This window comes from Emydura macquarii, unplaced genomic scaffold (genome assembly GCF_026122565.2).
Source record: "Emydura macquarii macquarii isolate MOO-44397 ecotype Brisbane River unplaced genomic scaffold, CSIRO-AGI_Emac_v2 contig_2768, whole genome shotgun sequence".
Classification (NCBI taxonomy): Eukaryota; Metazoa; Chordata; order Testudines; family Chelidae; genus Emydura; species Emydura macquarii.
The window spans coordinates 28,312,122-28,327,305 of NW_027132905.1; the positions used below are offsets into that span (position 1 = coordinate 28,312,122).

The window sequence follows — 15,184 nt, forward strand, 5'->3', positions numbered from 1 at the left end:
CAATAGAACAAGTGCCATCTCAGTATCAAGGGAGAGGGTGCTATTACCCATACTACTTAATCCCCCAAAAAGATGGAGGGTGGAGACCCATTCTGGATCGTCAAAAACTGAACATCTTTATTTGAAAATTCAGTATGGTTATACTAGCATCAGTAATCCTGTCCCTGCTGGAGGGAATGTGGTTTGCGGCTTTTGACATGAAAGATGCCTATTTTCATGGGGATATTCATCCATCTCATAGAAAATTTCTCCAGTTCCTGGTAAGTCTGGAACATTGCGAGTTCAATCCTTCCCTTTGGGCTATCAACCTTTGGGAATACCCTGAATGCTACTTTCTCAGTGGCAGCAGCAAAATGAGACATGGCTACATAGTCTTCCCATGCTTGGACAACTGGCTCCCAACAGGTCATTCCAATCACAAAGTCATTCTTGGTCAATCTTATAGAAGCGCAGGGTGTCTGTGTGAACAAAGAATGTCCACTTTGATCCCCACAAAGTTCATTGACTCCAGTGTTACTTCAATATAGTTTATCTCAGTAAGAACTTTCCTCCCTTCAAAGACATTCCTATCAATGAGCAATCCGATAATGCAGGTTAATCGCAAACCAAAAACTACAGAACTTAGAACTATCATGTTCGAAAGCCACCCAATCCATTTTCACTTACAGGAGGAAAGATTGCACTAGGAAATGCTACCTACCTACTTAAATGAAGATGGTTCTCTGCCTGAGCATGTCCCAATCAGTCTTCTTCAGAATCCTCAGAAATCCCAGTCATTCTACATTATCTCCTGTACTTGAAGAACTTGGGTCTTTCCATCAGCCACTGCAAGTCTGTCTCAGAGATCAGTGCTTTCCTTTCTCCAGTAAACAGGCATTCCATTTTTACTCACCCAACAACATTTAGATTCCTGAAGGGCCTAGTCAAGACCTTTTCACCAGTGGTCAAGCCTACACCTCAGTTGGACCTCAACCTCATCCTGTCAATACTTACCAGACCACCGTTTGAACTTCTGGTTACAAGCTCTATGCCCCTTCTTTTCATGAAGGTCATATTTTTTGTTGCTATTACTTCAGCCAGAAGGGTGAGCAAAATGGGAACACTCGTGGCCAGACAACCATGCACCATTTTCCATAAAAGTGCTCTCTTTGCTTTCATCCTAAATTCGTTCCTAAAGGAATTTATGAATTCCGTGTCAAACAACCTATTCAATTTCTGGTTTTCTGTCCAAAACAGTGTGCTTCTGTTGCTGAGAGAGACTTCATTCTTCAGATTTCAGAATTGTATTGGCAATCTACCTGCAAAGGACCAAGCCAATGAGAAAATCACCAAGGTTATTTGTCGCTATAGCAGAAAGGTCACAAAGACAAGCAATATCTTCTCAGAATCTCTAAATGGCTTTCTGGTTTCATTATCACCAGTTAGCACGGATCCCTCACTTGGGAGGAGTAAGGGCCCACTTGACAAGTGCAAGTTGTCTCCACAGCATCTCTCCAGGAGTTACTGATACAAAACACATGCAAGGCAGCTTCCTGGAGCTCCATTAACAAAACATTATGTGCTAGTTCAGGTCTCTGCTGCAGCTGCGGGGACTACAGTTCTTCCAAGCATCTTCACTGACCTCATATTTGGGTGCGTGCGTGCACGCACACAGCCCCCCTTATCTGAATACAGTTAGTCTGTTGCCCATGTACAGAATACACGTAGGGATCAGCACTCAAAGAAGAAATTGAAGTTCCTTACTTCTAACTAGAAGGTCTTTGAGTTGTGTGGTGCCTATTTGTATTGTGTTCCTCCTTCCCCTCTGCTTTGGATCTTATTGGATTTGCAGTAAGAAGAAAGATTCTTAAATATAGGTACAATGTTAGCTACTCTGTAGTCTTATGTCCCTACCCAGAATAGATAGACTTATTAAAATCTTGCTAGGAATCTCATGCCAATTTATTCAGTTTTCTGGGTCGGAAATTGTCCAGTCCACTCCCCTCCCCCATTTCTAAGTTTTTTTTCTTTCATTTCAGATGTAGTAATTTCCATTTCTGTTCTATGCTTCTGGTGGCAATATGGTGGAATAATGTTTCTAACTAGCTTCCCTAAAATATGGGGAATAGAACTTTAACACAATGCTGAATCTAAGATGAATTCTAAGATCAGTGTTTCTTTGTGAAGTCCCAGAGGCTTTTTACTCTTGAAATTGACTGAATGGCTTGTATGATATGTACTCTCTAGTCTCTCTATACTTTAATATATACTTTATTTAAAACTTAACTGTTGGGATTAGCTGAAGTCACACTGTATTTTTTCTTTAGTAGATGGAATCAATCAAAAAACAGGTTTGAAGCCTCTGTGGGGTTCACTCAAGAAGTGGGAGCAGTTTTGGGAGAGGTAGCCAATAACATAGCATGAACAAACTCTGCTGTTTCATTTTTGGACCATCAAGGCTTTATACAGTTAATTCCTAGAACAGTTAGGCTGCCGTAAGATTTATTAGCTGGATACAGAGTGATTATATGGGAATTTGATGAATTTAAAACAATGTGTATTCCTAGTTATGGAAAAGGTTGTCACATCCTTGTCTGGCACATTTCATTCTGTTGGTCAGTGTTCTGGCCAAGGGATTTAGGGAACACTGCCTTCAGATGTATCAAGCACACATCATCCCATCTAAAACGTATCACTTCTGGTTTGAATAAACAAACAAGCTAGCTTCAGCTTTCTGCAAGTGCACATGCATGTAGAATTTACTGCTTATAATATACATGGACGTTAACACAAACTGGACATGATTATGGCTGAATTAAATTTATATTTGAATACATAATTAACAAATATTGTATTAGCCCTGCTCTGAAGGCTGTCAGATTCACGGAATGTAACTTACTGATTTAGTTGCATGAAATAAAAAACTGAGTAAATTTTGAATATGTAATGTGTTTTACAGGTCATCAATGTCGCATTGGCTCTGGCTGCCAAACCACAAAGTAAACTAGCGCAAGAAAACATGGATCTCTTCAAAGAACAATGGGAAAAGCAAGTCCGTGTACTGACAGATGCTGTAGATGACATCACTTCCATTGATGACTTCCTGGCTGTTTCAGGTAACAAGGTTTCCAACTTGCAAAGAGGCAGTTAACTGTATAATGGGGCTTATTTCAGGAAGTCAGCAATTGTTCCAGTATTCCAGAAATTGTTAGCCATCTTTTTGGAGAGCAAGGATCACAGTGTAACTGTGGTATATCTAAGCAAGTAAGCATGAAAGTTCAGTGGTGTACGGTGTTAAAATGTAAAGTATGGTCTCTTAATGCAACTAGAACAAAGCATGGTTGAGTTATAAAATATGAAGCAGTTTAACTTCAGTGTGTACCATACCATATGTAATATATTTTTCCTATATATCTATTGACAGATACAACAGTTTATACATGGCAGAAGATGTTTACTATTTGTAAATATATATTTAATTGGCACATTAGAGGTGCTAAAATAGGTACATGGGATTGCTCTGTGATCCAGGCTACTTATCTTTACTCTTGTTCAGAGAGACCTGGCTTGGATACACATTATCATCACTTTAGCCACTAAAGAGTCACCTGTGCATGAACAGATAAAAGAAATAGAAAATATTAAGTGCAACTTAATTATGAACTAACAAAAAATAAATCCATTTAATTTGCCTCAGAAAAACTGTTCTGTGTTTAAAAAAAACTGATGGGCACAGTAAAAGGCACTCACATAGGAAAATCTTTGTCAAATTAAATTCTATTCCATTATTATAAATTGGAATTTTGTTTCCAAAGAGTTCAATAAATGTATTCCTTATTTAATAAATGCTTCAAATACTCGCTGAGGCATTTGTCTACCATAACAAAACTAAAATCCATAATTCACAAGTGCCACTCCACCCGCAGTTGTAGCATATACTCTACTCTAATTTCAACTGTTGCTGCTACCAGTGAAGATCTAGGGATCCAGTTTTCCTTGTGCAAACAGACTGAGCATCTCAAATACTATTAAAGTGCCAATATTCAAAAGACATTCATGGAAGTAAGTTATGTGGGAACAATAGGAGAGAACTTGAAGTTCTAATTTAAAAGGCAGCTTACAATAAATACTCAAGCAGCTCTTTCCCAAGGGTGACCTATATCTGAGTTATAGTACACTTTTTGCATTCCAGTGTCCTATACTTTTAATACCAACTTTGTCTTTGGGATGAACTCACAGTTGCTTGCAAGGCAATTGAATTCCTTGGGGCTCTCTACAGCTTATATCTCCACAGTTGTTACAGTAGTGGCAATTGAAATTGCACAGCAAGGAGCACAGTTCCTGGGTAAGGATGCTTGTTTTGAGAATAATAATTGATAGTCTCATGTTTACAACCTGTTTGGAATGTGCCAATGAATATAAACAAATTGTAAAAATTGTCAGGTCTGTGCTACATCTTTCTTTATAAGGCCTCCCAGCATGTTTCAGTTGTAAATATGCTTGAAAAAATTCTCAAACTGCAGAAGCTGTTGACTACTGCCTACTCCCTCCCAAATCTCACCCCAAGAGAGGGGATACCTCACTGGTATTAAACTATTGGGGAGGCAGACTATATTATTAGCCCCCTGTGTTTAATAACTCTGAAGAATTTCAAGGTCTTAATGCTGGTCTTGGTATGTCACTAGTAACATGAAGTATAGTTCTCAAGAGCAGTGACTGTCTGAACAAAGAGAAACAGTTGACCTCAAATATGCTGTTAGCACAGAATGTCTTTGAAATGCTGGAACTTGAGATTATTTGAGATGATTGAGAGCATTCAGCAAATCGATCTTGTTCAGTGAATATTCAATGAATTCTTGAGATAGGTTTGAATTCCAGCAAAGTGATGAGTTTGAATTTCACGTTAACTTTATTGACAAACTTTCCATATAAAAGCAATTTACTTTATCCATTTACACTTTTTATCTTACATACTAATTAACATTTTAAACATTTTTGGATAAATTAGTGATGGGTGTAGCTTATTCCAAGATTTATTTGGGATGATTAAATCATTACAAAAACTTTTAAAAGGGCTGTTGTACAATGTATTGAGCATGGCTGTTAGGTGTTCTTCTCAGTGTGTAGCCTGTTCCGTTCTTGGAAGCGACATACAGTAACCACATTTGTTATACAAAAATAGGAGACTGACAAAGGTGTTAATTTCTGATCACAGAAGTGTGCAGCACTGAAAGAAGTGGATACTTAACTATATAGATTTTGTTTTGATATTGAAGCTTTTTCTACTGGTTTTACATCCAAACTCTGTCTCTACCTGTTTAAATATTTGTATTACATTTGCTCTTGGTGGCTCTCCTGTACCTCCTCTCTGTTCACTGAATTGTCAGATTACTAATGGACACACACTTTCCATTCTTAAAGCCAAATTCTGCCCTCAGCTGAACTTGTGCAACTCCAGTTGCTTCAAGGTATTGAACAAGTATAAGTGAGGCAAAATTTTTGCTCATGGTGCTTCGAGAACTCCTGAAATGTGATACCTGGCCTTGCTAATGTTACATAAGCTTAATTATTTTTCCATATATCCACTTGAAAAGTTTAGACAGCTGCGCCATTGTAGCATTTCAGTTGTAGGCACTGCCTATACTGACAGGAGGGGTAGATAATCGATGTAGGTAAACCACCTCCCTGAGAAGTAGCTAGGTCGATGGAAGAGTTGCAAAGAGATCTCTCAAAATTGGGTGACCGGGCAACAAAATGACTGATGAAATTCAGTGTTGATAAATGCAAAATAATACACATTGGAAAACATCATCCCAACTTTACATACAAAATGATAGGATCTAAATAAGCTGTTACCACTCAAGAAAGAGCTCTTAGAGTCATTGTAGATAGTTCTCTGAAAATATCCGCTCAGTATGCAGTGACAGTTAAAAAAGCTAACAATGTTAGGAACCACTAGAAAAGGGATAGATAAGACAGGAAAGTCATCATGCCATGATATAAATCAGTCTGTCCACACCTTGAATACTGTGTGCTGTTCTAGTTGTCTCAAATTTAAAAAAAAAAATAAAATAAACACATTGGAAATGGAAAAAGTACAGAGAAGGGCAGCAAAAATGATGTATGAAACACCTTCCATATGAGAAGAGATTAGAAAGACCGAAAGTTCATCTTAGAAAAAAAGACGACTAAGGGGGAGATATGACAGATGTCTATAAAATCATGAAAGGTGGGGAGAAAGTAAATAAGGAAGTTTTATATACCACAAGAACCCAGAGTCACCCAATGAAACGAATAGGCAGCAGGTTTAAAACAAAAGGCAGTACTACTTCACATAGCACACAGTCACCCTGTGGTACTCGTTCCCAGGGGATGTTGTGAAGGCTAAATCTATAATTGGGTTCAAAAAAAGAATTAGATAAGTTCATACAGGATAAGTCCTTCAATGGCTATTAGAAGCTGGGTTTGGATGACAAGGGATGGATCACTTGATAAATTGCCTATTCTGTTGTTGCCTCTGAAGCATCTGGCACTGACCACTTATTGGAAGACAGGATACTGGACTAGATGGACCATTGGTCAGACCCAGTATGACCATTCTTTTGTCTACACTGGGGGTTAGGTCAGTTTAACGTTTCAGTGTAGACTAGGCCCAAGTCTCTTCCACCGGTTTACACAAATCTTTTACCAGTGAACTCAATACACTTCTCACCTTTGTTAGACTCTTGCATAGTGGCTGTTTTAGTCTGTGTTGGGAATGGAAAAACACTGCAGTAGTGTGATTTGGCAGTATAGTATGATTAAGCCAGAGGTAGGAAACATTTGAACCTATAGAAAGTGACAGAGCAGAAATGCTTTACTAATGTGGTATTTCAGAGCTAGTTATTTTTCTGGATAGCAGCACAACGTTCAAATGTTAATGCTAGGTGAAAATGCTGAATCGGCACAAGTGTACAAAACTAATATCTAACAGAATATCAGAACATTACAGCTAAGACGCTCAAAGCTGGGTATCCAAATTTTAGGCAGTCTTGAAAATCTCCGCCTAAGCTTTTATAACTGCATGTTGCACTATTGGTTTTTTTTTTTTTTAGCATTTTTTAACTTTATCAATTGAGAAAGCTGTCTCAAATTCCTTATAGTTTAAAAGCAAATACAAAAATCACAAAACTAGAATATTTTCATTGTCTTATGAAGCAGTGAATAATATTTAGTAAAAATTTTTGATGAAAGAATAGCGTCTGAAAAAGAGAGCTTCCATGTACTGTTCCAATTGATTGCCTAATTTAAAGGTAGGGTGAGGATTAATCATATTTTGTTCTCATATAGTAAATTTGTGATTTGTATTTGTAGACTTGTGTGGTAGGATTGTCTCAAACTGGTAATATATGTTAGAAATACCTCATCCTGTTAAGAGGTGTTGATCCTGTTAGAATATTAAAAGGGTTGGATGAGTCAGAGGCAAGGTGGCTTTTTATCCCTCCACATACAAGGGAGGTGGGAAGGGTATGGAGTAGTGCAGTCCAGAGAAAGGAATCTCAGAGCACACAAGGCTGGGTAGACGTGAGCTGAACTCTCAACTCTTGTGTTGATAAAAACCAAGCCCTGGGAGGAGGATGCATTTGCATTCCACATAGTATATGGACTATGATTTTGATAGCCAATTTGTAGAGGCATCTGCCCACTGATTGCAACAAACTTTATTTAAAATATTGTTAATGCTTCAGAAAGTGTGGTTGGAGCATATTTTAAAAAAGGAATTGAAGGTTCACATGCTGAAAAACACAATCCTTCTTCTTTTACCACCAGAGAATCATATTTTAGAAGATGTAAACAAATGTGTCATTGCTCTCCAAGAAAAAGATGTTGATGGTTTAGACCGAACAGCTGGTGCAATTCGTGGGCGTGCAGCTAGAGTCATTCATGTTGTCACTTCTGAAATGGATAACTATGAACCTGGAGTCTACACAGAAAAGGTGCTGGAAGCAACAAAGTTGTTGTCTAATACAGGTAGGAATAAATAGAATGGCTCTGGAAAAGAATAACTGAATTCCTCTTTTCAAACTCAAAATTTGTACAGATAATCACAGCGGGCACTAAACACCATCTATTCAATCTGGTCATGAATTAAGAAGAAAAAATTACAAAATGAATATTTTGATTCAGCTGAATTTACTTATAAAATTTCTGTTCTCTGTCTATTAATAGTTGAGGCACAAACATGGCATATATTTTCCTACTTCTGAATTTGGGCTATTCATATGGATTTACTGACAGTCCTCATGCAGCGCCCAGGCATCCATGATTCTTCTCTTCACAGAATTATACTCCAGAATTTGAGCTTGTGTCACTAAAATTGCAACCATGAGAGCTGAAAAAACAAATAACCCATCACCCCCGAAGATGGCACTGAAAAAACAAACAGATTGTAACCAATCCAGTGTTCTATTCCTTAGTCTATGTAGAGCCTGAAACAAAAGCTGTCAAAGGGTGTGAATGCCCCGTTCATTTCAGTAGGGTTTTAAATTGTCATCTTCAGGTTCAGTTTTAAGTTAGCAGTTAAATATTTTCCTGCTGGTCATTTTTAGCAAACACTTCCTCCTTATCCTACAACCCCCAATTGCCTCCCACACAACCCCATGTATAGTACTGTAAATCTCTTGATTTTCCCCCAACATCATCTGTGGGATCAACACAAACATTTGCAGCATATTTGAAACTAAAAATGTGGTGATATAAAGAAAATTGCAATTAAAACAGCACCTGAGCTACTGTTAGCTTTTCCATCTTTAGTAACCTCAGTTTTTAAAATTAACTGAAGCTGCTGCAGAAATTCCAGTCTGTCAACCTGAGTACCACAGAACTTGTCTTTCATTAGAGTACATGGAGTAGTGTGGGGGCACTATTGCCAGATGTGCTTGACTTGCTTGTTTTTTTTTTAATTCAGTTATGCCACGTTTTACTGAGCAAGTTGAAGCTGCTGTAGAAGCACTTAGTTCTGACCCTGCTCAGCCAATGGATGAAAACGAATTTATTGATGCTTCACGACTAGTATATGATGGAATTCGGGATATCAGAAAAGCTGTATTGATGATCAGAGTGAGTGACTATGTATTTCACTTATTTTAACAGCATTCTACTTTCATTTATTTTACTCAGCATTTATTGAACTAAAGAAAATATATTATTCCTACAGAGAGGACAGCATAAGGTTTTTCACTGAGATTATTAATCTAAAAGCTGTCAATCACTTTATAGAGTACTTCAAAATATCTGCTGTATATTTTATTTTAAAACTTGAAACGTCATCTGAACATCACTGATAATTAGAGCTGAAGTGCTAAAAATCCTTATTAATGCATCTATTCATAATGCGATGTTACCTTATTATAAATTTTACCTTGTTATAAATACGCTAAACCTAGTGACCCTTGGTTTAGACAATAGCAAAGGAACTCTTGCTATGTTTGACTTTTTTATTTTTATTTAAGGTAAAGAGACTTCCAATTTAATTTCTCAAATCTTAAGTAAATTTTACAAAAATTCCATACCAGTTTCTTGAAGATGTTAGATGATCTGGGTATTGTAACTCACCTTGTTTAGAGTACTTTAGAAACCAGGTAGCATAGATAAATGGGTGCTCATTTGTAAGAATTTTGTTTCTTTTGTGTGCCTGCAGTTTTTAAATTTAATTTAACTTGGATGTCTCCCTGTCTGATAAAGAGGCACAGTCATCTAAGGGTTATTACTTAAAGGTTCAAAAGGGCATCTGCAGTAATTTGAAGGCGCAAAAAGAAAGTACCAGACCAGGCTGACATGCAGGCTTGCTCTTCAGATCTTAATGTGAACCAAGGCTTGGTGATAGCAAAATGGATGTAAAGTTTTCTATCCCTCTCCCCTTCTTCCCATGCCTCAGTAGTGAATGTCTTTCTATCTAAGACAATTTGTGAAAGGTTGGAAATGAGCCTCCTCTGTAGAGGTTTCATGTTGTCCACTGGTTCCAAATGTGTCTTGGTGGTGAGTAAACTTGAAGTATGTAAACCCAGCACATCACAGACTGCATAACAACTATCATCATAATCATCTTTTACCTTTTGCTTGCTTAAACTAAAACTTAAGGGAGGGCAGAGAAAAAGTGAGAACTATTGCAGAAAGCAGGTTAAGGAACTTTGATATATACCTCTTTTTCCGTGTTTCCATATATTCCTTTTTTCCATTATTAGTTAGGATACTGTTTCCCTGACATGCTACAAATTAATTTTATTCACCCTCTTCTATGAGTCTTGTTGTTCAGGACATAGAGGTACAGCTGCTAATTCTATGCCTGCAGCAATCAGCAGAGCTGGCAGTGCCAGGAATCCTAACATTTTCCCTCATGTTGCTCATCTGTGCTGGGGAGAAGCCACATCTTTGATGTCAGGATTCCGTGGTTTTATTGCAATTGCTAGTAGCTGAAGGCAGTTCAGTGGTGACACTTCAGTGACCTAAAAAAAAGTCAAAATGTTAAAACACTTGAGTGTTTGTCAGCTGAAGGGCTTGAATTGTAGAACTTAAAATAGACATGTCAAAACTGAGATAACAGAGCACCATTTTTACAGGCTTTTTCTGTTTCAAACTGGAATTCAGAAGCAGCCCTATTCTCAAAGGGAATGCTGCTGAGCAAAGTCAGTGCAAACAAGCCATTTAAAGTTAAAACTGCATCTAAATGGGGGAAACCCATTGACTGATGCTTCACATATCCTTGGAAGAAATATCACTGAAAAGCCTAATAAGATTTTTTGTTTTAAGTAATATTTTTTTTTAAAGCTAAAATCTTTGTTCATGGGCAGAATCCTTTTTTCTTCCATAAAGATAAATACTTCTGTTCTTGAGTCCATGTTGAAAGACAAAACTACACATCAGAAACCTCACATGTATTCACTTGGATTTGTTATATTTAATTTGGAGTAAAGGAAACCACTTAGATATTGGTGGAGTGTGGGAATGAGGAGAAAAGGTTATGATCTGAAACAACAAAGCTTCAGAGCTGTCAGTGTAGTGTTAGTGTGCATTATCATCACCGTATCAATGGAAGAAGTTCATTATTTTTGACTGACAGTATTATTACTGAATTACAGAATGAGATGTCAAATGCTAAATGCTGTAGTTGCCTTGTACGTCATATGTTCAATTAATTCCAAGACAAAAATGAACCCCCTAAGGAACTTGTGGGGAGCACAAATGCCTTCAGTTGGCCACTTTCACAATTTCTCCACTGGACTGTTACCTATGAAGATTACAAATGACAACTGATGCAGGTTTTTCAGTGCTACTGTTTTAATCTTCTCCATTATCATATGAGATTTGTTCCATTTTAGAGTAAAAAGATAACCATAGATTCCCAACCTGGGCTCTGAAAATCATTGCATTCTTTCTAGTTCAGGCTTTGACAGTAGTTGGTTCTATTAGCATAAGGTTAACATTATTGATATCTAAACTAGAAAATTATTGATATCTAAACTAGAAAAGAATCCAGTTAGCTGGATTATGGCTGAGGCGCTATCAGGAGTAAACAGTAAATACATAAGTTAAAAAAGTATTCGGAGCAGAGCAGTTCTTCTGAGTACCTAGTCCCTTCAGACAATAAAATGCATTTAATATTGCATCAGTATTCAATAGTTTTTGCAGGCGTTTTGGTAACCAAAAAAGTACAAAACACAAAACTATTTCACTATTTGCATATAGAATAGTACTTTAAATGCTTTACATTGGCACACTGATGTAGTTATCCACATGTGTTCCCACATTCATATGTGGAAATTAAGAAATCTTTTATATAAGAGTGGAGGCTGGGGAAGGCACCAGGTTTAGTATAAACTTACGTGACTGGCCTGCATTTTGGTTAACACAACCATCCCTAATCTTCCTTTGTATTGTGAGATACCCGTATTAGAAAACACATTATAAAAATTAAATTGTAGGAACGGAGCTGGTAAGAGTGGGAGCTATTACATCTTTAAACCTATTAATAACAAATGTTGCATTCTTCAGTCAAATTCCTTATTACTACAGCCATGCAAAATTGTCTAAAAAATGTAGCAGCCTAGGTAAGATGTAGTATTTTAATATAGGCAGATGTTTAAACTTAAGCTTTATAAAAATTTTGCTGCAGTTTCAGCTGAATACAGGCAGCAGCAAAAATAAACTCTAAGCGAGCAGGAATTAGGTCAGCTGAGCTTAGCCTATAGCATAAAAATTGACCCTACTAACTACAGATTTTAAGTTTTGCCTGGAGGATGTAAGAATAAATTTTGGTTTACTTTAGCTACTGTTAACCCTATGCAAGCTTTGATTTTTAATTGTCCTAAACAGTACAACAGCTGAAATAGGCTTTAAAAGAGGTGTGTGGGACTTGCATTTTGATGTGATCTCTGAATAAAGCAATTAAGTAAAAAACATATTAATATGTTATGTCGTTTGGATTCAGTGTAACTGTCTGTCTTTTTCATATAGCCCAAATCTTGTGTACGCTTCTTTAACTAATTCCGTGTTTAGTGCACATTTTAGGGCCTCTCCAATTACTTAACTAAACTTCAGGTTTGGGCAGTCAGACATACATAGTCATACAAATAACACAAACAGGAGAGAATTCTGACTTACCCTTCTTTGAAACCCTTAAATAATGCCCTGCAGTTATTTTGTCTTCTCCTTCTACCCCTAATGTTAAACAGCTGACCTGAAGGCATTTTTGTTGGTTGCTGAGAGAGAGGTTCACTTCTATTGAACTTGGCTCTGACTTGTACTGAATTACACTTTTTTTTTCTTAGACTCCTGAAGAGTTGGATGACTCTGACTTTGAGACTGAAGACTTTGATGTCAGAAGCAGAACAAGTGTTCAGACTGAAGATGATCAGCTCATTGCTGGACAAAGCGCTAGAGTAAGGAAAACATTTTAAACATTACATATCATACAAGAAACAGTTTAACTTGATCAGAAAATCCAATTTAAATCTGTAACTTAAGAAGCCTGGTCTGGTTCTATTTCTCTTTTGCAAATGCTAGGTCAGAAAACTGACATTAATCTCTTCATTTCCACTGCCTCAAAAGGCAGCTAAGTGAAACATTACATTTCAAAAATATCAGTGTCTGCCTTGTTTTGGGCATTCTGAAAGACCAGAATCCTTTTGATATTGATAAACCACTGTTGACTTTCACATCACAGATCTGAAATTGTTGCTCCCATTTTTTTTAGGCATGTGAATTTTGTGGGGTAAGCAAGTCTCTCTGTGGCAAATTGATGTGTTCTCTTTTCCGGCTGTTGGAACTGTAGACCAGAAATAGATACAGGAAGTCCACTGGACATTTAACGAAGGGTCTGCTGAAAGACCAGCAGCCTTTTAAAAAAAAAAAAAAAAAAAAAAAAATTCAGGCCAGCTTCATTTCCTATGACAGTTAAAAATGAAAGCATTGATGTACAATATTGAATAATTAATGGCTGAAAAACTAGAAAAGATACATTGAAGTAAAACAGCCTTTACTATTAATATTTATTGGAAGAGTTGCATCTTAGTTCAATAGTGTTTTATGCTCTTGTGAGGATGCCACAAAAGATTTCTGGTGTTAAACTCTTTTTTCAGTCTGCGAAAGCCATCAAGAGCAGTTGGTCCTTGTTCATTTAATTTTTGGCACATTTGGCTTTGGAGTCATACTTGCAGGGAGTATATTCTTTCCCTGTAAAGAATTTCTCCACTTCCTCTCTCCCACTCACTCCAAACTAAAATAAAAGTTGTCAGGTATGTCTAGTGTTCTTTGGACACAGCCTGATACCAGGTATCTGTTAATGTTGTAAACTCCTTTTCTACTGCTATTGGAATAGAAGTCCTGCTACCCAGTTCTATGGTGTTTGTATTAATCCTATAAGAAGGGTGGATTTGAGTTGCTGCCTATTATGTTGGGGATAAACACAGCCTAGTAAACCACTTCAGCTATCTGCTGGAAGTTTCACATTGTAATCTTTGTTCTGAACTCTGTAAAATTGTGAATACCCATGTGTAGCTTGCAGGGTGGATTGATTTAAATCACCAATTGGAAGGCCTCAATTTACATCACCAATTTTAATCAACTCTTCCATTTGTACTTCAGTTATTTTTTTTTAAAGAAAGTTGTATTCTTCGAGTGCTTGCTCTTGTCCATTCCACTATAGGTGTGTACACACCTCCTTGCACAGCTACCGGAACTTTTTTCCCCTTAGCAGATCCCGTAGGGCCGGCTCTAGTGCTCCCTGGAGCCCCCGCACACATGCTACAGTATGAGGCGCTGCCAGCCCTACACCCCCTCAGTTCCTTCTTTCCGCCCATGACAGTTACTGGAACTGCCTGTGTTTGCACTGCAAACGCTTAATTCCCCATGTTTTGAACTTTAAGCAATGATTTTTTGTGTTAATTAGTTAGCTTAATAACTGTTCTTAGTGGTAGTTAGAGACTTTGAGATAGTCTAGCTGAGACTTTACCGGGAGTGGGTATGCTTCAGTCTCATGGCTTCAAGCCGTGTGCTTCCAGTGGGAAGGCTTTCCTGCTAAGTGACCCCCATTGCCTGAAGCGCGGGGGTGAGGGGGGGGGAGAGGAGAAGAACGGATCTGCAAGCCTTTCAGACCTTCAGAAAATCCGCCTGAAAGCCTCGCTCATGAAGCCCCCGACCGGCTCGGAACCAACCCCCGCTCCGCTGCGGTACCCAGCGTGCCTGTTGGTGCAGAGGGCACTGTCGGCACTAACCCAACTCGGAACCACTAAGAGAAGGAATCAGCGCTCGGAGCGTGGATACTCTCCCACACCGGCTAGGCAGGCAGGGTGGAGCACTGATCCGTACTGAGGTTGGATCACGGAGGCTTGCTGCCTGAGCCAGCGTCTCCAGCCAGGGAGCCTCCCCCAACTCTTGGGAGTGGGGGAGCCCCTCGGCACCTACTGGCACTGTTGACGCCGGAGGCTGTTGGGCGGCAAAAGCCTTGTTGGCCTTGCATACGCCACCGCTGCCCATACCTCCATGAGAGAGAAGGGGCTGGCGTTACAGGGTAAGCCTGTGTTGGGAACCCCTGAATGGCTCAGGAGATCCCCAGCATGGGGAGGAAGATTTCCTGCCGACCGGTTTCCTAGGGTAGAGCAGAAACGCTTCCCTAGAAATAATCCCAGGTCGCGATCGCCGGACCGACCTGCTTTGAGGCAGAGAGCGA

At 38.4% G+C, this 15,184-nt stretch overlaps 1 protein-coding gene across 4 annotated transcripts in view; it reads left to right on the forward strand.

Moving 5' to 3' along the window:
* The window catches only part of CTNNA1 (catenin alpha 1), a 200,290-nt gene that overhangs the window by 166,847 nt on the left and 18,259 nt on the right, over window positions 1–15,184 (forward strand). For all 4 annotated transcript variants that reach the window (XM_067566787.1, XM_067566788.1, XM_067566789.1 and 1 more), the window contains exons 11-14: window positions 2,939–3,095; window positions 7,789–7,989; window positions 8,927–9,078; window positions 12,786–12,896. In XM_067566787.1, the coding sequence (XP_067422888.1) occupies window positions 2,939–3,095; window positions 7,789–7,989; window positions 8,927–9,078; window positions 12,786–12,896 (621 nt within the window). The remainder of the gene's footprint in view (window positions 1–2,938; window positions 3,096–7,788; window positions 7,990–8,926; window positions 9,079–12,785; window positions 12,897–15,184) is intronic.